Here is a 24364-nt window from a genome sequence, read left to right on the forward strand (position 1 = left end):
GCGCACTTCATTTCAACTGTCACCTCTCTCTTAAAAATCATCAATCATCAATATCAAATTCAATCGCATTTCTATACCTTATCAATGAACAACAAAAAATAAAATGATTCTATTTGTAACAGATTAGAAACTAAATTCTGAGAAATAAATGTCATTAAAAAGTATAAAATTTATACTCTGAAAACTACAAAATAATGTCGGAAAAAATTAATATCTAAATAAATGGAAAGGTACCCTATGTTCACACATCATAAAACTTAATATGGCAATATTCCCCACACTGATACATAAATTCAATATATTCCCTATCAAAAACCCAAATGATTTCTTTATAGATATTGACAAGTTGATCCTAAAATCTGTATGAAAATTCAAGTGACCCTTATATAGCAAAAACAATCGTAAAAAATAAGAGCAATATTGAAGAATTCATATGTTTCAATTTCAAAATTTAATATAAAGCAATAATAATCAAGACAGTATTACATGGTATAGGAACAGACATAGAAAACAATGGAATAGAATTGAGACTCAGATAAAGATCCATGCATCTATACTCAACTTATTTTTCACAAGAGTACCAACACCATTCAATGAGAGAATAATCTCCTTAACAAAAACAAAATAAAAGGAAACTAGATAATTTAGACTTCATCAATATTAAAATATTTTGTGCTTTAAAAAACATCAAGCGGCTGGAGTCGTGGTTCAGTGGTACAGCGCTTGCCTGACATATTTGAGGCCCTGAGTTTGATCCTTAGCACCCTATAAATAAATAAAAGATCCACTCACAACTAAAAAATATTTTAAAAAAAGAAAAGAAAGAAATAACATCAAGAAAGTGAAAAATAATGCACAAAATGGGAGAAGATATTTGCAAGTTAAATATCTGTTAATGGATCTGTACCAAGAACATATAGAGAATTCCTACAGTTCAGTGCTGGGGACATATATCAGTGGTAGAGTGCTTGCCTACCATGCATGAAGTCCTGTGTTCAATCCCTAGCAACATTGAAAACAGAAGAAAAATAAAAAGAATCCTATAAACCAATAATCAAAAAATAACCAATATTAAAACATAAGCAAAGAAAAAGCCTTAATTTTTTTTCTAAATGGGCAAAGGAATAACAATAAATACATAGTGATTTTAGAAATCCCTATGTGATTTTTATAAAAAAGTTATGCCATCTTCAAAACATTTACTTTAGAAGGTATGTTTCGAACTGTTTTTTGTCTGTTGTTTTCTACAGTGCTGAGGACTGAACCCGGAACCTTACATATGCAAGGCAAGTGCTCTATCACTAAGCCACATCCCCTTATACTGTTTGTCAATACATCCAGAAATCTCTTTGTGTATTATAATCTTTTAAAATATCCTAAATATAATAAATATTAAGTGACTTACAGTAGACATTATATTCAAAAATTGCTAAAAACCAGCAGACATCAATTATAATAATGTAAACAGATAATCTGCATACAAGTAATTTAACCATAACATATTTTGCAGAAAAGTATTACGAATTCAAGTATAATTCCAGTACTGTGTAATTTTCTAATAAGTAGCTTCTTGAATTTAGGATGTACAACAGACAATTCAATACTCACTTCTAATTCTACTGAAAGATCCCAGAGACATATTTGTCCATCATGGCATCCAGTTACAATTGTGGCCCCATCATCTGTTAAAAGCACAGCGGAGACACAATGTGTTGGTGCTTTGCGTCCCCAAAGCACAATGGGTAGAACAAGGCTGTTTCCTGCCATTGTGTTTTCAAACCTGAAAATGTTATAAGAATAACATGATATTACAATATTAGCCTCTAAAACATGTTATATATCTTTATTACAAAGCCAAGTTGTACAATTTGAAAATAAGCATATATTCCTGGTAGTATATTCTGACCACTTAAAAATGTGTTATTTCCAAACAAATATGACTAATTTATCACATCCTAGATTCTTTAATTAAAAAATTAGACACAAATCTTCACTGTAGGCATTCACGATTTTTAAAATTTGCTAGTGAAAAGTCAATGATTCAATACTCATATTTAGTACTATATAGATGATGCACTTTTGTGTGTATATATATATATATATATATTTCATTTTAAATCTCAAAATAGTCTTTCCAGGCTGGCAGGGTAGAAAATGAGGCATAAATATATTCACCCTAAAACCCAGAAGCAGCAAGTCAAGGAGCCCAAGGGCAAATCCTACCCTCTAACCCCAAATCATCTGCCTCCTCAAATAATTCAAATCAAATACAAAAACAGTGCTCAGCAAGTCCACATAGATTAATTATATCCCCACGGCCAGACCAGAATTATCAAGAATTTTAGAAATGCCAGGAATTCTTCCAAGCATTGTATATATATAAATAAAAATGATTTCAATTATTCCTTCAAAAAATCATAAGATAAGTACTATGATCACTTCTTCTTCCACAGAGTCACTGAGGCAAAGTGTCATGAAGTGACAAGAGATGGAGTCCATGTCTCCAAAAAGTAGTAAATAGCAATGCCCAAGAACTCAGGACATTTTATAGTGTGCTAAACATTCAACAGAGTATACTCAGTGAGAAACTCATTTGGACACATTTATTCCAAACCTGTTATGTCCAAAGGTCACAGGCATCCTTCCATGTTAAGTCCTAAATCTTAGGGGAAAGAATTTCTTTTCAGACTCTTATCTCCATAATATGAGAGGATTTAGATTTGAGATAATTAACCAGCATATACTAGAATATATCTCTTAAAGAAGAGTACAAACAGAAAGAATTATTCCTTCATTAACAAAATTAAAATTTAATTGGTAAAACAACATTTAATTGTTATAAATTATGTGATTAAGGAAAAAATAATAGACAAGTTCAGAGAAGTTAGAAAGACTAGAATAGACAAAGAGGGCTCCACAGAAAAGTGGACTCTGACAGATCTTATTAGGAGTCACCTACAGTCTGACAGATGGTCAATCCAAAGAAAAGATCATAAAAAAGAAAATGAATCAAGTAAAAAAATATGAAGAACACTGGAATGCTTACCCAAAACAACCCATATTAGAAGCGAGAGGCGGTAGCGGCGGAGGTGGCGGCGTTGGGGGGGGTGGGAGGGGGGGGAGCCGGAGAGTGAGTGGCTGAGTGAGTTTACCCCTATGAGGCGGTGAGAGGCCCGGGGCCTACCTCAGAGGAGCGGGGTCGCGGCGCCGGCTAGCAACGGGCCCCCTCCCGGTTCCCGGGCCTGGCGGCGCGGCGGCGGCTCGGTAGTGAGGAGGCGGGGAAGCGGGTGTCCGGCCCCCGCCATGGAGGGCATGGACGTGGATCTGGACCCGGAGCTGATGCAGAAGTTCAGCTGTTTGGGCACCACCGACAAGGACGTGCTCATCTCCGAGTTCCAGCGGCTGCTTGGCTTCCAGCTCAACCCGGCCGGCTGCGCCTTCTTCCTGGACATGACCAACTGGAACTTACAGGCAGCAATTGGAGCCTATTATGACTTTGAGAGCCCAAACATCAGTGTGCCCTCCATGTCCTTTGTTAAAGATGTCACCATAGGAGAAGGGGAGTCAATACCTCCTGATACTCAGTTTATAAAAACATGGCGGATCCAGAATTCTGGGGCAGAGGCCTGGCCTCCAGGGGTTTGTCTTAAGTATGTCGGGGGAGACCAGTTTGGACATGTGAACATGGTGATGGTGAGATCATTAGAGCCACAAGAAATTGCAGATGTCAGCGTCCAGATGTGCAGCCCCAGCAGAGCAGGAATGTATCAGGGACAGTGGCGGATGTGCACTGCTACAGGACTCTATTATGGAGATGTCATCTGGGTGATTCTCAGTGTGGAGGTGGGTGGACTGTTAGGAGTAACGCAGCAGCTGTCATCTTTTGAAACGGAGTTCAACACACAGCCTCATCGCAAGGTAGAAGGAAACTTCAACCCGTTTGCCTCTCCCCAAAAGAACCGACAATCAGATGAAAACAACTTAAAAGACCCTGGGGGTTCCGGGTTCGACTTGATCAGCAAAAACACATGGGCTCCTGCTCCTGACCAAACCGAGCAAGATCAGAATAGACTCTCACAGAACTCTGTAAATCTGTCCCCCAGCAGTCACGCAAACAACTTATCAGTAGTGACTTACAGTAAGGTAGGTGCCCTCGGAGAAGAGGAGAAGGGATAGGTGGTGGGCCTTGGGATTCGTGATACCCCTTCTTGGCAAACCTAGAATCCTGACTGCCACTCAGTGGAGGTGGCTCTGTGAGACTGCTCACCTCTTCTGCCAACACCAGCAACACAAATGCCTACCCCTTCTCCCCTCCCCCACCCCACATCTTGTGGATATTGCTGCATCCACATTTTATAATTTATTCCCATCTCTCTGTTCTGGTTTGAATGTTGAAAGACCGACTTTTTTTTTTTTTTTTAAACCATATTAGCATTTACAAAACAAAAGCAAATGTCAAAATATCACTAGCCATGCTTCCAGTGTGGATGTATACAAAGCTGAGAGCACAACAACACACATTAGGGATTTGTTTCTAATTGATTGTTTGAGGTGCTCCCCCCATGAGTAGAAAGAGAAACTCAGTTATCTTGTCCTTATTATTGTTGTTGGACTTTAACTTTATTTACCGTGTTTGCATGTCTTGTTGACGTCTTTTCAATCTGTTATGGCCCATTGACCTCTTTACCCACAACCCAGCGTGGCTCAAGTGATATTTTGACTTTTCAAATGTGGGAGATAAGTGAGAGAAATGTTAGCCGAGAATTTAAATACTCTGTTGTGAGATACCCTTCTAGCTGTATGAGTTCTTGATCTGTTTTCCTCATGCCCTGCTAAGGTGACGGTAGCTCCTGGTTGTTGGTTGGGACTGGTTGATGAAGCCCTGGTGCTGATAGTTCATGGTGGCAGGTGTTGTGTGGTTGAGTATTGGGAGAATTCCCCTGCATTCTTCTCTGATGGAAAATGCTGTCCACTTAAGCCCTGTGTCCCACCTGTACAGCTACACAGACTGTGAAGTCGAGTTTTGCTTCATGGTGGCATTCATCCTCAATTTTTAAAATAAAGTTGTTTATTTGAGGGGCAAGTTGCTCTAGAAAATGGTATTTTTCTGACTAGTGGTTTATATATGGTTTAGATCAAGAGAGAACTTAAGAAACCTGGTGATGTGAGTGGTCTTTCTTCACATGGTGTCATAGAGGAAATTTATTGAGCAGTGGTAACAGAATGGATTGATATGGTCTTTATAGAGGATTTTGTGCAGTCATGTTAGTTGTACAGGATATGAGAGGAGTAAGTTGGCCAGACAATATTGCTGTAATGAGAAAGGACTTCACATCTTAATACTCTTAAATAAAGATTTTCTTTTAACTTAAAAAAAAAAAAAAAAAAAAAAACAACCCATATTATATCCTTTTTTGCTATTGTTAAAAGCATAGCTTTCATCAATTTGGTTCCCACCTATCCCCCCAAAAAAACAACTGATCATTTTTGCTCAAGTACAAGGTACACATTTAAAGAAAACATTCAAAATACACCTGGCACAGTGGCACATGCCTGTTACCCCAGTGCCTCAGGAGGCTAAGCAGAAGGATCCCAAGTTTGAAACCAGCAACTTAGTGAGACTCTATATCAAAATTTTAAAAAATTAAAAGGGTTGGGGATGTAGCTCACAGGTACAGCAACCCTATGTTCAATCCCCAATACTGCCAAATAATAATAATAATAATAATTATTATTATTATTATTATTATTATTATTATTATTATTCAAAATAACCACTTCCTATTAAGAAAACCCTACTTGCCCTATTTGTGTCATGACAGTTTCATAAACTACCATCACACTAATAAGCATTTCCATATTCCTATTTGATATTAGAAAACAGAACTAAGCTATGAGCCAATTTTAATAAATTTGGAACAGCATGTTTTTTGGCTGTGAAGCATATCCAACAATGACTTTCTGGAAAAGAGAATCTGGAAGGAGCTCATTTTTCCATGGTGACAACCCTCAGCTTTCAATTACATCACCAAAGAAGGATTCTCTCCTGTAAATAAACAAGCCCAAGGCATTGAACACCTCCTGGGGAGCTCTGCAAGAACACCATTTCTCCAGGCTCCTGAGGACTGGAAGGGAGGGCATTCTGCCTGGATGAAAGAGAAATCAAGGGATCCAGGACCAAGCTGCATATGGCACTAAATGTCTACAATATTTTTTTCTTAAACTTTAAAAACCTTATAACAAAATAAAATTGAAACTAGAAAATCCACAGAAGCAACAATGAAATAATGTGAAATAAAGGATAACAGAGTTTATGACGACAGCACAAATGCTTCTAAGGATTAAACAAGACTACCAGTGAAGCAGCAGCCCCTTAAATCTAGGTCTAAGCAACTAATGTAACCCCAAAATGGGCAAATTAGACAGGATCTAATCATTGATTAGAGCATAGATATTTAAATTTGAATTTCTCTCAATAACCAATAAGCCAAGACATTCTAAATTGGCACCATAAGAGAGTTTTTCCTAAAGGGAAAAAAAGGTCAGTGAAAATGTGGAGCATGTAGTTTTTCAGATGTCAACATTCAACTATTCTATTTATTTGTTAATAATCCATTCTCAATGTTTCCAACATTATCATCTATTGTTTGAAGAAAACTGGATATATCCCAAAAAAGTTTTATATTAAATAAGTCACAGAACAGTATTCACTGAAATTTAAAAAAAAAAAAACAAACTATTTTCATGGAAAAAGACAAAAGCAAAAATGAGCAAGCCAAAATCTAAATAATATGTATGGTATTAACTTTAACAGAAACTCCAAAACAAAATCACACATGTAATAAATCTATATTTTATTATATTTTATAACTAAGACATTCAGGGAAATGCTGTATTTCAAATTTTAGCATTATCTAACAAATTTGATATATTCTAAGACTAAATGCTTCTTAAAAACAGATGAATACTATGAACATTCCATTTGCATTTGTGTTCATATCAAAATCTGGATCATGTTACACTTAGAGATGTCTACCAAAAATGTTTAAAAGATAAAGTTCTGAAGTCAAACATCAAGAGTTCTAGATCCTACTGCCACTAATTCTGTAGTCTTTGATCACACCATCTTATTTCTAAGGCTTAGTTTTCTCATCAAGACTATAATTAATAAAAATTTTAAGTCAAAAAAATCGAATCAAAAAAAGGGATCTTAAGGGAGAAAATGTTGGTCATCTCTTGATGACTTTAATTTCAGGTATATTTCTTAGTTCTTTATAGAAATAATAAAATTGTACTTCAGTCAACAATGAAAATAATAACTAAAAAACATTAGACTGACAATCAGAAGACCTATATTCAATTTTTGGCTCTTCAATGTGATTTCAGCAAAATTCTCTCTGAAGTACTCATTTTCCCACAAGGAGGGATAATAACAGCTCCTCTCAGAAAGCTTTCATAAAGATGAAGATTTAGGGACCACAGATGAAATGCAACTAGCATAACACCTAGCACATGACAGATGCTCAGTAAAGATTATTTTTTAAAAAAACAGATTTTGCTAGTTCACACCCTGCTTGCACATCTACTGGTTTCTTCCAGCACTATCACTTAACATTTAGTAAGGTTGGACTTTTCAACAGGTCAACATCTTTCATTCACTTTCTGCCACAACATAAAAGTACTGTTGAATAATGCAATTCAAATTATGGAAATTTACAGTGCAAATATGGCAATTTGTTCTGCATGATTTATTAGAAATATTACAAACTTTCATCTCAATACTAAAATAACTTTCAAATTAAGTTCTGATCTTAAAATAACAATAATTCATATATATTTTAGAGCAGCATTTCCCAAGTTTCCATTGTAAGCCTACATGGTGGTAGGTGTAGAATATTACAAGGAATAAAAAGTGACACAAAATCCAATGTGGCTTACACAACATGCAAACTAACAACTACCATCGTCTTAAGACAGAAAGCACAAAAGATGGATTCCCTAACCAAGATTTCAGGCATCCAGGAAGGATTTCCCTAAGAAATAAATGGAATGAGATGACATCTTAAAGTAGTTTTGATTTGCATTTCTCTAATTTCTAGAGATGTTGAACATTTGTTCATATATTTGTTGATTGATTGTATATCATCTTCTAAGAAGTGTCTGTTCAGTTTGTTGGCCCATTTATTGATTGGGTTATTTGGGGTTATTTTGGTGTTAAGATTTTTGACCCAGCTATCCTACTCCTCAGTGTATACTCAAAGGACTTAAAAACTGCATACTACAGGGACACAGCCACATCAATGTTTACAGCAGCACAATTCACAATAGCTAAACTGTGGAACTAACCTAGATGCCCTTCAGTCGATGAATGGATAAAGAAAGCACACAATGGAATATTATTCAGCAATAAAGCAGAATAAAATTATGGCATTTGCAGGTAAATGGGTAGAGTTAAAGAATATAATGCTAAGTGAAGTTCGCCAATCCCAAAAAACCAAATGCCGGATGTTTTCTCTTATATAAGGATGCTGATTTATAATAGGGTTGGGGCCAGGGAGCATGGGAGGATTAGACAAACTTTAGATAGGGCAAAGAGGTAGGAGAGGAAGGAGGGACATGGGGGTAGAAAAGGCAGTAGAATGAGTTAGACATCATCACCCTAAGTACATGTATGAAGACACGAATGGTGTGACTATAATTGATGTACAACCAGAAATATGAAAAATTATGTTCTATATTTGTAATCTGAAATGTAATGCATTTTGTTGTCATATAAAACAAATTAGAATAAATGAGTAAATAAATAAACAAAATGGGAAGTCTAAAAAAAGAAATGTATGGAATGAGGGCTGGAGTTGTGGCTCAGTGGTAGAGCACTTACCTGGAAAGTGTGAGGCCCTGGGTTCGATACTCAGCACCACATGATAAATAAATTAAAAGAAAGATCCATTAAAAAAAAAAGAAAGAAAGAAATGAATAGAATGAGTAGAAATGAACCAAGGAAGAAGCTCAAGGAATCACATGTTGAAAGCCCCAGAGTTAAGATTTCTATTCCTTCTTGCCAGAAAAATAGTAGGGCTCACAATAGGAATGAACAGGCAGAATGAGGAGAGAAGAACCCACAGGGCAGTGTCTTATTTATGCATCAGAACATAACGTGCAGGCTAAGCCAGTTTAAAGAGGCTGGATTTTACCTGACTTCTCACTACTTAATTCCAGCCTCTCTGTTTAAGAGCTCTCTCCCATATTGCTCTTTAAGCTTCTTAAGAACAAGAACTACAATCTATATATTCACAACCATATGATTCTTAACATAGTGTCACCATATAGGATGTCTTTAATAAATATATTATAAAATTTGTTGGTGAGAATGAGAACAATAATATGAACATGAAAATAATTTCAGAGATACAACAGACTTGGTGTTTTAACACATCAGGTTGATAAGGATGCAATATGAGTTTTGATACAGGTTTTATACAATGGTACTCTCAGAATCAAAGAAAAAGTATTTTTAAATACTAACAACTCTAAGTAAAAAAATGGGTGGGTACTATGATCATGATACTAATTCCCATAGAAGTCCTCAATAAATTCAGATTCTAATACCTGAATTTACCTTAATACTAAGATAAATTATTCTATACTTAACCAGAATTTACTAACTATAAGGTTTGTGAAAGGTGAAAATACCACAAAGATTCATATTGATTTTCAACTAAGCCAAATTGTGAGATTTAATGGTCCAATAAGTATATATGTAAACAGAGTAGTAATATGTTGTTTTTAAGACAGTATAAAGCTTAGGTTAACGCAAAATTGCTGAGACACCAGATATAATGCTACTGTAATAAGCCTGGGTGCAGAATGATAAGAAGCTTAACTAAAATGATGAGAGCTAAGACAGTAAAAGAAAAAATAAGACATAAAGAAAAAACAATAAATTCCAGGGGCTAATGAAGTATGTAAGGTCACGGACAAGAATGAGCCTTCCAAGATGAGTGAGAAGAGAAAGGAGGGAAGCAGAAGCAGAAGGAGAAAGGAGAGTGAGAATGGAAGGAGGCAAGAGTCTCAAAGAAATTATACCTTAGAAAATCTGGTCCCAACATGGCACAAGAGATCTCAATAACAAGTGTCCCATGTGACTGGCAGGAATGCAATTAGCCTTTGCCAAACCAGTCATTTCAAAAGTTTATGAGATGGGTCAGTGCTGTTTTGCTTTTGTTTTTTATGTTTAATTGTTTGAAAAAGAAAGCCTTTTGTAGCTGGAATAAAAAAAAAAAATCCAGTTTCCCAATCTCGAATGGAGAAAAGTATAGCTCATTTCCATCCTGCAGACTTTTATTCAGGTGGTATTTAGGATTTAGGTCCATTAGAATCTCTTTTGAGCTCACACAGCAAACTGCTGCCAGAGTTCAGAGGTGCACACAGATCTTCTGATTCCTAAAATGAAAATCTCCTCACTAGTCCACATTGTCTTTGTTTACCACAAAATTCCATTTACAAGAAATTTCATTATCCTGGCAATCTGGTTAATCAAGAATTTACCAAAACACATTGCTCACTGAAATATAAGTGGAACTGTAGTGCTTACAGTATAAAGTCACATGCTGGCTGGAATCAGTGGCACTTGAGAGAGGGAAGAGAATCTGGGGCAAGAGTTGTTGGAGGGGAGGGAAATGAAACACATCCTTCTTCAGGAATGAAGGACTTACCACCCACCTAGGAAGAGAGCTCCTGGCATATAGGTATGGGTCATCAGCACCCACAATGAATCGATGGCCTCAGCCAACCAGAGATGACTTGCCCAAGCTCTTGCCCCTTCCTCAGGACACATCCCACATCCAAGGACTGATGCAGAAATACAAAGGCCCAGTCTCCTCACCAATTCAGGATATCTCTGAAGGCTCATTCTACATTCAGAACTGCCCCTAGGGTCAACTGAGATTTCTTTGAAACTTATAAAAACACAACTTTCACCCTGGGCCAAACCTGCTTCCTTTCTCTGAGTGTTGATCCCAAGAGAACTCCCTATTAAACCAAGTACTAATCTCCATCTCAGAATCTACTTACTCACCCATGAACCTAAACTGTGAAAATAAATACTGGAGCTCTTTTAGTGCAAGAGTGTTCATTACATTATCTTTTCTATTTTTGTGTGTTTAAGGATTCTATAATTCTTCATAGATAGATAGATAGATAGATAGATAGAAGATGGACATAATACCTTTATTGTATTTTGTTTTATTTTTAAACCCAGTGCCTCACGCATGCTAGGCAAGTGCTCTATCACTAAGCCACAACCCCAGCCCCCTATAATTCTTAAAAGACACATAGAAAAGAACCTCAACATCCATCAATGAGGAATGAATTAAATAAATTATGGTAAAGTTCTACAATGGAATACTGCCATATAAGACAATCTCCAAAACACAGTGGGTATGCGTGCATGCACACACACACACACACACACACACACATTCAGATGTATGCCCATGCCCGAGTGCACACTTCAAATAATTCTGAATAACATCAAACATAAAACAGTAATAAGGACCATCTCTGAAGAGGGAGAATAGAAGGAAGGATCTGGGTTGAATGAAGTCTTAATTTTCAAGATGAATTCTTGGATCCTGTTGGTTTTTCCCCTGCCTTTGTGTTTTCTATTAAAATGCAGTTAATAAAGTGGCCCTGATTCACCAGGTTCCTTTATTCTGTTTTAAAATTATACACATGGCCACAACGTAGAGTCTTCTTTTTTTGTTTTTCATTTTCTGTTTTTGGCGTGCAGATGGAATTCAAGGCCTTGGGCATGCGAGACAAGTGCTCTATTCTGAGCTACACCCCCCACCATAAGGTTTTCAAAATATATTTAACTTTAGCAAGAATTATCTTAGGTCTATAATCTTTGCAAAGGCTAGCCCCTCTGCTGTGGGGACCCTGGCAAACCCCACGGCAAGCCCCGGTGCTGTGGATGCTTTGACAAATCCCATGTCCAGCGCTGGTGTTGTGTGTACCCCTGGTGAACCCAGGGCTTCACTACTCCAGCGACCATATTTTTTTTAAATACTTATTTTTCAGTTGGACACAATAGTTTTTTATTTTGTTTATTTGTATATGGTGCTGAGGATCGAACCTAAGGCCTTGAACATGCTAGGCGAGCACTCTACCGCTGAGCCACACCCCAGCCCATCCAGCGACCATATTTTTATTCCACCTTCCAAAGGTTTAATTCAAAATACTTATCATCCCGTGTGTAGTTATCTGTTTACAAATTCATCTGTTTCACCAGCCTGTGTTCCTCCAGGATAAAATATAGGGCCAGAGTCTTTGTTATTTAATTATCAAGCAAACTGCATTCCACCAGAATATGAGGTAATTATAGCACCTCAAAATTTTTATTGACTTAAAAGGGTCAATATGTATTATTTATTGAATGAACAAACAGAGAAGAAGAGTACCTAACATTTATTAAGCTCCCACTGTGCGCCAAGAACTATATTAAAGCTTTAACATACATTTTTAGTTTAATTCTTTAGAGGAAAAATCATCTCCTCTTGTTTGCTAAACCTAATCCCCCCAAGACTCTGTCAAGGCGCTTACTCCCTTAATCATGCTTTCATTATCATTTCAATCCATTTCTATTAAGTGAGTCTTTGTCTTTCAAAAATATTGACATCTCATTTTTGTCCAACACACTTGCACCTGTTATTTGCCTTCGCTTGCTCCTGCTCATGGATAATTCATTCTCTAGTACAATGCACATCTTGAAACTTGTGATCTTTAACCTAGTGCTTCCATTTCTTTACCACAGAAAGCCTCCCATGCTCTAGAGTTCCTACCCTCAAACAGACATCATTTAAGGACACTCAAGATACACCACTACATGAAGAGATCAACGGTTTCTCTGTAATGATACTTACTCCAGGACAGAGTTTTCCAACATTGTAGAGACCCTACGCCTTACAGAAGAAGTGAGGAAAGAGGATGCTTTGCCCTTGACTATTAACATCTATTCTCCCCACATTCACTCATCTTTTGTGGCCTAGGCATGTGCTAATTTGACTCTGGTGATTATCTGTGCATCCTGAACACTCTTTTTTTTTTTTTCTGATTCAGTGTAATTTCCCAATTATCCTCCTCTTATTTTTTCAGTTTTCTTCACTACATACATGAACGCCTAAAAATCGTTAAGAAAAATTCAAAACAAAGATCTTTTACTCTGATCTGCCCTTACGTTTGTTTGTGTTTCTTTCCAGTTGTGCCATTTAAAAAAGCATAAGACAAACTTTACTTTTTTCCAACTCCCCTCTCCCATATTTTTACTGAGAAATCTCAACTATACAAAGTGTGCAAAGAATAGTATAAAGATTATTCAACAAATATATTTTCATATTTCCCTTGTCAATGTGAACATCTACATATATGCTTTGTAGACAGACATGCATGTGGATATTTATACACACACATGTGTATATGGACATTTGATTTACTTATTTATTTTCACTGAATCATTTGAAAATAACCAACAAATAGCATGACAATTCACCCCTAAATACTTTAAATGCAGAACTTAAGAACAGGGCATTCTCCTGCAAAAACACAATACAAGTGTCACAGTCCCCATCATCAACACTATAATAATTCTCTAAGAGCATCTACAATTGAGTCTGTATTCAAATTCCTTCGATTATCTACAAAATATCTTTTCTAACTTTTTTCCCCAGACCTTTAAATTCTCAGGTTTTAGGTACTTGTTGGTTGTTATAAACTTGATGTCTGTGTCCTCCCAAAATTCATACTTTGAAGCCTAACCCCAATATGACTGTAGTTGGAGACAGGAGGTTATAAGGTTAAATGGGTCAAAAGGGCAGCACTCTAAGGTGATAGGGCCAGGGCTCTTATAAGAGAAAAAGACACAAGAGGTCTCTAGCTCCCCACCATCATAAGGACACAGTAAGAAGGCAGTCATCTGCAAGCCAAGAGAACAGCCCTCACCGGGGGGGGGGGGGGGGGGGGGGGGGGGGAACTTTATATGGGACTTCAGCCTCAGAACTATGAGAAAATAAACTGTTGTTTAAGCCATACATTCTATGGCATTTTGTTATGGAAGCCCAAACACACTAAAACAGTTGTTATGTCTCTTTAGTTCCAGGAAAAAAAAAAAAACTATTTATTTATTCATACCAGGAGGTGCTTAACCACTGAGGAACATCCCCAGTGCTTTTTATTTTTGAGACATGCCTCCCGAAATTGCTGAGGATGCCTTTGAGCTTGCAATCCTCCTGCCTCAGCCTTCTAAACAACTGGGATTACAGGTGTGTGCCACCACGCCTGCCTTTAATATTAGCTTTAAAAAAGAATACAAAGCCAATTGCTTGTCCAATCTTCCAAATTTTAGACTTTTCTGACTTTTTATGATGATCATCTGTTTTTCTTATAAACTGAAAATTGAATGTAAAGGCTTCATTAAGCCTAAGTCAACATTCTAGCAAGAACACTCCACAGGTGATGCACGCTTCGCACTGTATCACCCCGGGAAGCATATAATGTCACACTGCCCTAATATCAGTGATGCCAGCTTGACCATTGTTTAAATAGTGGCTATCAGATATTTCCACTGTAACTCAGTGTTTTTCCCTTTGAAACTATCAATAACCTAAGGAGTAATATTCTGATAAGATTATTCTGTTACACAATATCCCACATGATATTGGTATCTCATATGATTTCTAAAAACTACAAAATACTTAAGATTATATATTTAAAAAATCAGTTGTCAGATCAATGTTAATTTTTCCACATTGTTTTTCAAACTTTCAAATGCAAAGTAAGATATATTTCTATCCTAAGTTCATAGCATTTTCATGGGAATATTGATATTTTCCCAGTCTGTGTACTTCCTCTGCACCAGGCAGGCCCCTGTGACTTGTGAAAAAAAACAAACTCAAACCCTCTCCCACGAGTAGGCCTCAATTACCCTCTTACCACTGGGGAATAAGAGAAGCAGAGACTAAACAAAATAGCTACATGTTCTTGCCACAGCAGCAATGAAGGAAGAAAAGCTTGCAAAGCTTTATTCAAATGGTCAGAGAGCATTCCAACATCATTTGTCAAAACAACATGTCCAAGTCAAGATCACAGTATGATGTGATAAAGGAAGTGGCCATTAAGATTACTAATTTTTGTTTTGCTCATGCATTTGGCACCAATTTATTGAAGATTTGGTGAAAAAAAACCTGAAAGAGATAATGAAGACTTTGTTTATTACAGTGCAATGAGTTAGTCAGACCATAAAACATGCTGTCTCATTCAGCTTTTTGTTGCTGTGACCAAAATACCTAACAAGGACAACTTAGAAAAAGAAAGTTTATTTTGGATGACAGTTTCAGAGTTCAATTCCTGGTCCACCAATTCCATTGCTCTGTGCCCAAGATGAGGCAGAAGGGCATGGTGGAGGAGCAATGCTCACCTCATAGCAGCTTGCAAGCAGAGAGAGAGGAAGGGGAAGGGACCTCAGGAAACATGCACCTTTCTGGGCCATGTCCCTAGTGACCTACTTTCACCTGCCTACATTACTACCCAGTCAGCCCACTCAAACTAGGATGGACTTATTCAGTTACAGCTCTCGCAATCCAATCATTTCCCCTCTGAATGTTCCTGCATTAACACAGGAGCTCCAGAGGGACACCTCACATTTAAACCATAACACAGTTATGGTACTGAAGAAATTACAGTATTCAGCTGCTTACTTGAAGAAAGAAGGGTTTCTGGAATTAAACAGTTGTCAGGGACACAACCTTCTGAACACTTAAGCAGCTAAAATAGATCATACTTTCTTATTTGGGTGGCAAATAATACATTCTCAATGAACCTGACACTTTAGAACTGCTTTGTTAAAGGAAGTTCCAGTATTCAGTTTCAGAAGAACATGTGGAATGAACAGATGGTAACAGGAGACTACACTTATTTCTTATCGCTAAAACAGCCCCGAGCACATAAGTTACAGGATTTGAAGAACTGCAGAGCTAGCTGGTCAAAAATAAATCACAATTTTCAAAGTGATTCATAGATTTTGAGACATAAAAATCATGTTTTAAACTTCTGCAGCTGCCATTAGGATGTCTGAGCTCTTCCACTTAAGCTCTATCCATTACCAATCGACATGGATCTCAACCGTTATTAAGCTCAAAGTAAACTATGCCTTCCAAGACTTTATTGAGGACACAATCAACTGTGACTTTCTCCTGCGACCCACCTCTCATTTCACCTGCACCTCCAAACATTTCTCTTCTTTTCCCCTCACACAAAATTCTACACTGGACAGTGAAATGTCTGTGTATAAACTGAATTAAACTACCTAAAAGAAGAAGAAACAAACATGATTTCCCAAACTAGAAATTGAACTCTCAAAATTAATCAGGGGAACAGTAAAATATGCTAGGTAAAGTGTGAAGGTTTGAGAGTCACAGTAAGGAAGGACCCAGCTCTCCCATTTACTGGCTGTAAATTTTGAAGAAATATATAATCTCTCCCAGTTAAGAGTGTTCTTATTTATAGCATTACCTATGTCCCTATATTCTATAGAAAAGTGTTCTAGGTACCTCACAAACTGTTCTTGACAGGTCATCAATAATCTCCCCATTGCTAAACCAAGTGTCAATTCCTAATCTTCATATTCTTGAAATCATCAGCAGCATTTAGCAAACTTTATACTTCCTCCTTGAAATACTTCTTTACTTGGCCTCCAAGTCTTCATACTTTTCTGACTTTTCTTCTACTTCACTGGCTTTATTTTTCTTCTTCCTCTTTTTTTTTTTTAAACTTTAAATGTTAACATACCCAGAGCTGAGTTAGTCCTTGCACTCCTTTCCCCCAGTAACATTCCTTCCCTCACTGATCTCAAGTCTTTCAGCTTTAAAGACCATCTGCACATTGACAGTTTCCCAACTTCTCCCTTAGGGCTCTCTTCTGAACTTCAAACTCACATATCCAGCTCCCAACCAACATATCCTAATAAGATTCTCCAACTTGACGACACGTCCAAAAGTGAACCCCTGTCTTCTTGCTCCTACAGTCTTTCCCACCTCAGTTAATAGCAACTCTGTCTTTATAGCTACCTACCAAGGCCAAAATCCTACAATCGTCTTTAATTCCTCTCTCATACACACATTTCACATTCCAATCCCTCAACAAATGCTACTGGCTATACCTCAAAGTGTATTCAGAATCCAAAGCCTCCTCAACACCCTCACTACAACCACTCTATTCAGAACCACCAGCACCTCCCATCCTTGTACCCTGCAGTCTCAACACAGCAGGTGAAGTGATGCTACTGTAAAAAAAAAAAAAAAAAAAAATACATTGTGATCACATCTCAAATTCTTTCTTAGCTTCTCATCTAAAGCTGAATAAAAGCCACCTACATAACAACCTATGCTTCATGAGTGAGCTGGCTGTCCTCCTCCTTGATTATTATTTTCCATATGCTCTGATTCCTTGGTGTTCCTCAAAGACACTAAGGAGGATCTCACTTCAGAACAATGAACCCTAGATTTCCTCATGGCACATTCATTCACCTACTTCACGTCTCTGCTATAACATCACCTTTTTGGTGAAGCTTTCCCTGACTATCAGGATCAAATCCACTACCCAAACAAGCACTTCAACCACATAACACACCATGTTTTATTTATTTATCACCTGTCTCTCCTGCTATAACATAAGCACATGAAGGTGAAATTTTGCATTTTCTCTACTGCATTACCAGTGCCTAAAACTTCCGCCATATCAGACACATTCAAATACTTGTTGAAGAAATGAACTAATTCATGATATATGTTCGCCTTGTTTTAAAAAAGAATTGTATGCAAGCGGGTAACGCTTGTAATACCAGCTACCCTGAGGCAAGACGATTTCAAGTCCAAGGCCAACCTGCACAACTTATGGAGACCCTTTCTCAAAACAAAAAAATAAAAAGGACTGGGAATGTCACTCGGTGGTAAAGCACCCTAAGTTCGATCCCCAGTACCACAAAAACAAATAAATAAAGCATATCTTGATTTTACATGCAAAGTATACCTTGAGTTTATACAACTGTCCCATCAAATAATTTCTCTATGATAATCTCATCGATCATTATAGGTCTCCTTAATCAAATTCCTTTTAACATACTACTTGGTTTTTCCCCCAGCTACGAGTTTTGTCTACCTTCTTTACCTTTTCTATTCTGTTTGTGACATATAACCAATAAAACAGATCTTAGGACCTATGAAGTAAATAAGCTGACATAATTAAGCACAGTTAATGAATTTCAAAACTGTTTCTTAAAGTAAATAGAGTCATAATTCATTTACATGAAGTTTTCAGTCCCACAAGTGGTGGTTTATTTGTTTCTTTTTGAAATAGTTAGGAAAAAAAGATCCTTTAAGGAAGGTAGCCAAATAAATAAACTTAAATACAAGAACAGAAGGTAACTAGCTCATTCTATCATTCTGTTATCACCGACATATACTAACTATCAACATTCAGAGAGAAATATGCATGCATAAAATATCTTCAGTGAGAGTGAAGAGCCATAAATTACAACTGTTAGGCTGAATGGAGATAATCGTTTAAAAGTCATATATTTTGGAAATTTTCTATTCCAAAAGTGCCCAGGAATAAGCCCCACGTTTTAGAAATTTTTCTGCCCTGAACTAACCACTGCCCTAAAATTTTATTGTTCCATCATTTTATGGCTCCCACTAACCAAAGCAACCATGAGCCAAAAACCCCTGCAATTTCATTAAACGTCACTAACACATTGAAGTTAACATACCCAGATTTAAATAAGATTAGAAATCTAATCTTACTTAAGAGTTAATATGAATATAATATACATACATACATTCTTTAATAGAAGGAAATAAAAACTCCACTTGGACCCTTAGGATTTACCGAATGTAATAATGATGCAGGTTTTTTCCTTTCAAAGAAGTATTTTTGGTTCAGCCATTTAGCTTTAAGTACAAGGTATAGATCAAGAAAAATGAACCATCTATATGGAATTCAAATTCTAATTTAACATTATATTATAGGATATATAAGTGGAAACATAAGTAGTATTCTTATGCATGGCAGAATTTCACTATGTCATCCTTCCTCTTATTTGATTCAGCCCATGATATTGGTCTGCACATTTGTAAAGTGTTGATTCTTTATAAAGTACTACAATTAAATGGACAAATAGGAACAAAACCTATAAACCACACTAGCTCCATACTCTAACCACTGAGTTTATGTGTCCCAACAAACAAACAATAAATATTATATTGAGATGTAATGGATAAGGTCGGGGTGCAGGGGGGTTGGGAGGACAGCCATAGCTCAGTGGTAGAGCACTTGCCTGGCATGCTCAAGGCCCTGGGTTTGATCCCCAGCACCACAAAGAGGAGAAGGATGGGGGAGATGTAAAATGGATAATCAGGAATAAACACACTTCATAGTTCTAGGTCTAACTTTGCAACTTTTAAAATTACTTCAAGATCCATACTATATTAGTTAGGATAACAGTCCACCAGACCATTACTACATATCTAATAGAATAGCTAAAATTTAAAAAAAAAATAGTGACAATTACTAAATGCTGGTAAGGATGCCAAGAGACTGAATATTTCATGTACTGCTGTTTAAAAAGTAAAATGGTACAGCCTGTCTGGGAAACACTTTAGCAGTTTCTTCAAACACTAAACATACAGTTACCATACCATCCAGCAATCATATTGCTGGGCATTTATCCCAGAAAAAGAGAAAAGTTATGTCCCTACAAAAAAAAAAAACTGTACAAAAATGTTCTTAGCAGCCTTATTTGTAATAGCCACAAATGGGAAACAGCACAGATGTTCAGGTGAATGCTTAAACTGTGGCGCATACATACTGTGGAATACTATTCAACAATTCTAAAAAGAAAGAACTATGGATACATGCAACATTTTGGATGCATCTCAAGAATTGTTTCATTCAACAATTTGTAAATTAATTAGAAAAGATTACATGTGATAAGGTTCCATTTATTTATCAGACCTGTAATAACAAAATTATAAAGACAGAATACTGATTAGTAATCACTAGACTAGAAAGGGGTAACACAAAGGAGATCTTTGTGGCAATGGAATAGTTCTCTATCTTGATTGTGGCAGTGGTTATAAAAACCTACACAGATAAAATAGCACAGAACTGTACATAGGCCTTGAACAACCATCAATTTCTTGGTTTTGATACTGTACCTATAGTTACATAAAATGTAACCACTGAAGAAAGTTGAATGAAATTATATAAAATGTAACCATCAGGGAAAACCAGATCTTTTCACTATTTTTGAAACTTCCTGTGAATCTATATCACCATAAAGCTAAAGTAAAATAAATGGAAAGAATTATTAATATAGAGGAAAAATATACTATAAAGCAACAGATGGTATTAGAGCAAGAGCAGTCAAACAGAAGGAGGAGGATCCAGTGTTCAGGGTACACGTGAGAACTCAACACAGTGAACACAGTACCACTACCTATGGGAAAAGGAGAAGCCCACTAGGAAACATTCTACGGAAAAGAAACTGAATCACAAACTTGTGACCTGTGGAAAGACAGACTCCCGATGCATTAAAAATCTGTAAGTTTAAAAGAAAACTGTGAAGTTAGTGATAAATAACACAGGAGACTAACTCTGTAATAGAACTGAGGGGAAACTTCTGAAACAAAACCTCTAAAATATAAACCATATGGGGAAGAAGTTTTTTGTCAAAATTGAAGATGTCTGGGGCTGGGGCTGTAGCTCGGTGGCAGAGCACTTGCCCAGCATGAGTGAGGCATTGGGTTTGATCCTCGGCACCACATAAAAATAAACAAATTAAATAAAGGTATGCTGTCCATCTACAACTGCAAAAAAATTTTTTTTAATATTGAAGATGCCTGTTCAATGAAAGATATACTTTAAAAAGATTATCAACAAATTGCTTATTGGCAACAAATATACTTGTAATATTTAAAGGATTATCATCTAAGAAATACCAGGACTTCTGCAAATCAAGAAAGGTCTCCGGTTTGAGAGACCTTTGGTTTGGACAGGGTTTGAGTGTATTCCCCAAGAGTTCAGTTCCTGTGTTGAAATTTAATCCCTATGTGATGTATTTAGGGAGAGGAAATTTAATCTCATAATAATGTTTAGAGGTGGGACCTTCAGGAGGTGATGAAGAATACATAATGTTATCAGAATACAGCCCCCAGGACTGAAAATCAGTGGCCTTATGAGAACAGGGAGACAAACCAGAAGATACCTACATACACATGTGTGCATTTCCTGTCTCTGGCCACGTGATGCCTTGCACTGCCCCAGGACACAGCCAGAGAGAAGGTTATCACCATACCTGTGGTGATAGTACACACCAATAATCCCAGCAACTCCGGAGGCTGTGGCCGGAGGATCACAATCATGAGTCCACCTAAGCAATTTAGCAAGACCTTGCCTCACATGAAAAAATAAAAAGGGCTGGGATGTAGTTCAGTGATAAGAGTGCCCATGGGTTCAATCCTCAGTATTGAAAAGAAAACAAAAACAAAAAAAAGTGGTGGTTATCACTAGGTGCATCCCCTCAAACTTGCACCTCCATGAGCCAAAATAAAACTCTGTGCTACAACTCATCCAATCTGTGGTACTATGCTAACTCAACAGAAAATAAACTCACTCAAACTAAAATGTTAAAATAAAAATAGATAAAAGGAAGAAAAGGCAATTTTACAAAAGAAAAAACCCCAAAAGGTAAATTGTACATGAAGAAATGCTCAAGGGCTGGGGTTGTGGCTCAGAGGTAGAGCACTTGCCTACTATGCATGAGGCACGGGGTTCAATCCTCAGCACCACATAAAAATAAAAAATAAAAGATAAATAAAATAAAATAAAAATAAATTGGAGTGGCAACCCTCTATTGGGACTACTCTAAAAAAAAAAGAAATGCTCAAATTTATTACTAATAGTGGAACGTCATTTTAAATCACATTTTGTTTTCTACCTATTATTCTGGAAAAATTAAGGCACTGTATAACATCAAATATTGGAGGGGATATAAAGATAGAGAGATCTGCATGAAGTACCTAGGAGTAGAGACAACTAAAGTTTGTTCTGGAACATAATCTGGCAGTGCTTCAATTAAATACACGAATATTGTATTATCAATAATCACATTCCTAGATGTATGTCTCAAAGATATCATCACAGAAATCTAAGTGATATATTTATCACAGTATTGTATTCATCACTGTGCTAGGAAAATGAAGGCAATGTGAGCATCCACAAATAGGCAAATGAATGGAAGTAGATGTACATTCTGAAATACTGTGCAGCAGAGAAGCAATGGACAACAATTCAAATAGGTCTTTAAAACACAACGGGAAAAGAAAGAAATTAATATGCTATATAGCAGGACATCATCTGTATAATTTATTTTTTAGTTGTAGTTGGACACAATACCTTCATTTTATTTATTTTTATGTGGTGCTGAGGATTGAACCCAGGGCCTCACACTTGCTAGGCGAGTGCTCTACTGCTGAGCCACAACCCCAGCCCCTCATCTGTATAAATTTAAAATGTGGATACCAAAGTCACACACATTTAATCACACAAACAGAAGAATGCATGTCACACACATTAGAATGGTTGCCACTGGTGGATGAGCAAGAGAACGGAGTGAGATTTGGAAATAAAAGTTATTGCATGATAAAAAAAAAAAAAAAAGAGGAGAGGACTTAAACAGCCCAGTGATGATGACTGAATTGAATAAGACTAACTCAATTCCTTGCATCTGAGGTTCAAAACAGTCTTTAAGGACTCTCTTCTATACCTAAATATTATCCTATTCTTCTCAAGATATGCATGCAAAAAACAGACCACTATTTCAAAAGTTTTCAGTGCTAAACTTATTACATGAAGAAACCACCCGATTTCCTTGAATTTCAAAATAAAACATCCAATATAAAAGAAAATTGTTAGATACAAGAGTCACTACCCCCAAATTTAAGTTCCCACAGTGATACTCAAACAAGGTAAAAACCAATCCCCAACCTAAAGTAACTAAGATCTGCTATTTTGGATGAAATAGGACATCTTTAATTCTTCAAAATAAGACATTTTCGATAGATTATTTTCATTTTTGAGCTGCCATCCACCTCCACACTATCACAAGTTTTCTTATAAAGCAAAAAGATCCCAATTTTTATGTAACAAAATGTCAAAAATAGTTCCATTTCTTTCACACAACAGGAGATTCTTGCCATCTTGTCCACACTATCCCAAGAAACAAACATTAGGAAAGGTTAGTTTGCCTTTTTGATTTCATGGCAAATGTCAGGGAGAAAGAATCTGTAGCTGTGACTGACTAAACCCGAAACTCAGCAGCATCAAGATGCCAATGCAGCCCACGGTGCAACTGAAGATGCCATAGTTTCACAGTATAAGAACAGGCAAATTCTGCATTGAACCTAACAGAGACACAGCAAGTGGGTCAAACATACAATAAAGTACAGAACAAAAGATACAATATGATTTTTAAATCGAAAGAAAGGTAGTGGTGACTCCAAACATAGCTTCAAAACGCGAGGACCCATTAGTAAGTGAAGTTGCAGATATCCTCTCAGACCAGCTCCTAGGGCAAAGGAATAGGAACAGGCAAGTGGCATCTAAAAGGTGAAACTAACAGACGCCTCAGTACCGCCGGCAAGGGCAAACTAAAGAGCAGTACCAACAGGTAAAGGCAGATCATTTGTACCCCAAAAGCAAACACATTACCTGAAAGCACTGTCAATAACCATCCATGATCATCACTATCACCGCATCCTGTTTAGATTGTCCCTGGAGGCAAAGTAGTTGCATCTCAAAACCAAAGCCACTGTCACAAGCGCATATGTCACTCACCAGGCATGGGGCCCCACAGACCCCTGGCGGGACCCTCCACGATCCTGATAAAGGCTCCTGGCCGCGGGCCTGAACCTACAGACTAAGCACCCAACAGAGCTTTCAGCAGCACCGATCTGACAGCTGGCGCCGCCCGGGTTGAGGCGGGCTTGTGACCCTTGACCCTCGACAGTGCGGGCAAACCGCGTGCGGGGGTTTACCCGGGAGAGGCTCCCAGCCCTCCTACCTGTCACAGCTTCATCACATGCCGCGATGTGGTCTGTCAGATCAATCAGCCGTGGGAGCCCCAACAAGAGAGGACAAGGCGAGGGCGTATCTAAGGAGAAGCTGGGGTGCGCAAATCCAAGTGGGAAATCCTCGGGAGCTGCAAGCGCCGGCGGATCGCCCTCTCCCCACTGAGGTTGCAAGGTGCCGCTGC

At 37.3% G+C, this 24364-nt stretch overlaps 1 protein-coding gene and 1 pseudogene across 2 annotated transcripts in view; one reads left to right on the top strand and one right to left on the bottom strand.

Annotated features, from left to right (window-relative positions):
* The window catches only part of Wdr7 (WD repeat domain 7), a 326007-nt gene extending 301643 nt beyond the window's left edge, over positions 1 to 24364 (bottom strand). For both annotated transcript variants that reach the window (XM_027949032.2, XM_071602717.1), the window contains exons 1-2: positions 24173 to 24364; positions 1609 to 1780 (exon numbers count right to left, since the gene is read on the bottom strand). In XM_027949032.2, the coding sequence (XP_027804833.2) occupies positions 1609 to 1767 (159 nt within the window). In that variant the 5' untranslated portion in view covers positions 1768 to 1780; positions 24173 to 24364. The remainder of the gene's footprint in view (positions 1 to 1608; positions 1781 to 24172) is intronic.
* Positions 3123 to 5083, top strand: LOC139702204 (protein ILRUN pseudogene; annotated as a pseudogene).

Source organism: Marmota flaviventris, chromosome 16, assembly GCF_047511675.1.
Source record: "Marmota flaviventris isolate mMarFla1 chromosome 16, mMarFla1.hap1, whole genome shotgun sequence".
Lineage (NCBI taxonomy): Eukaryota > Metazoa > Chordata > Mammalia > Rodentia > Sciuridae > Marmota > Marmota flaviventris.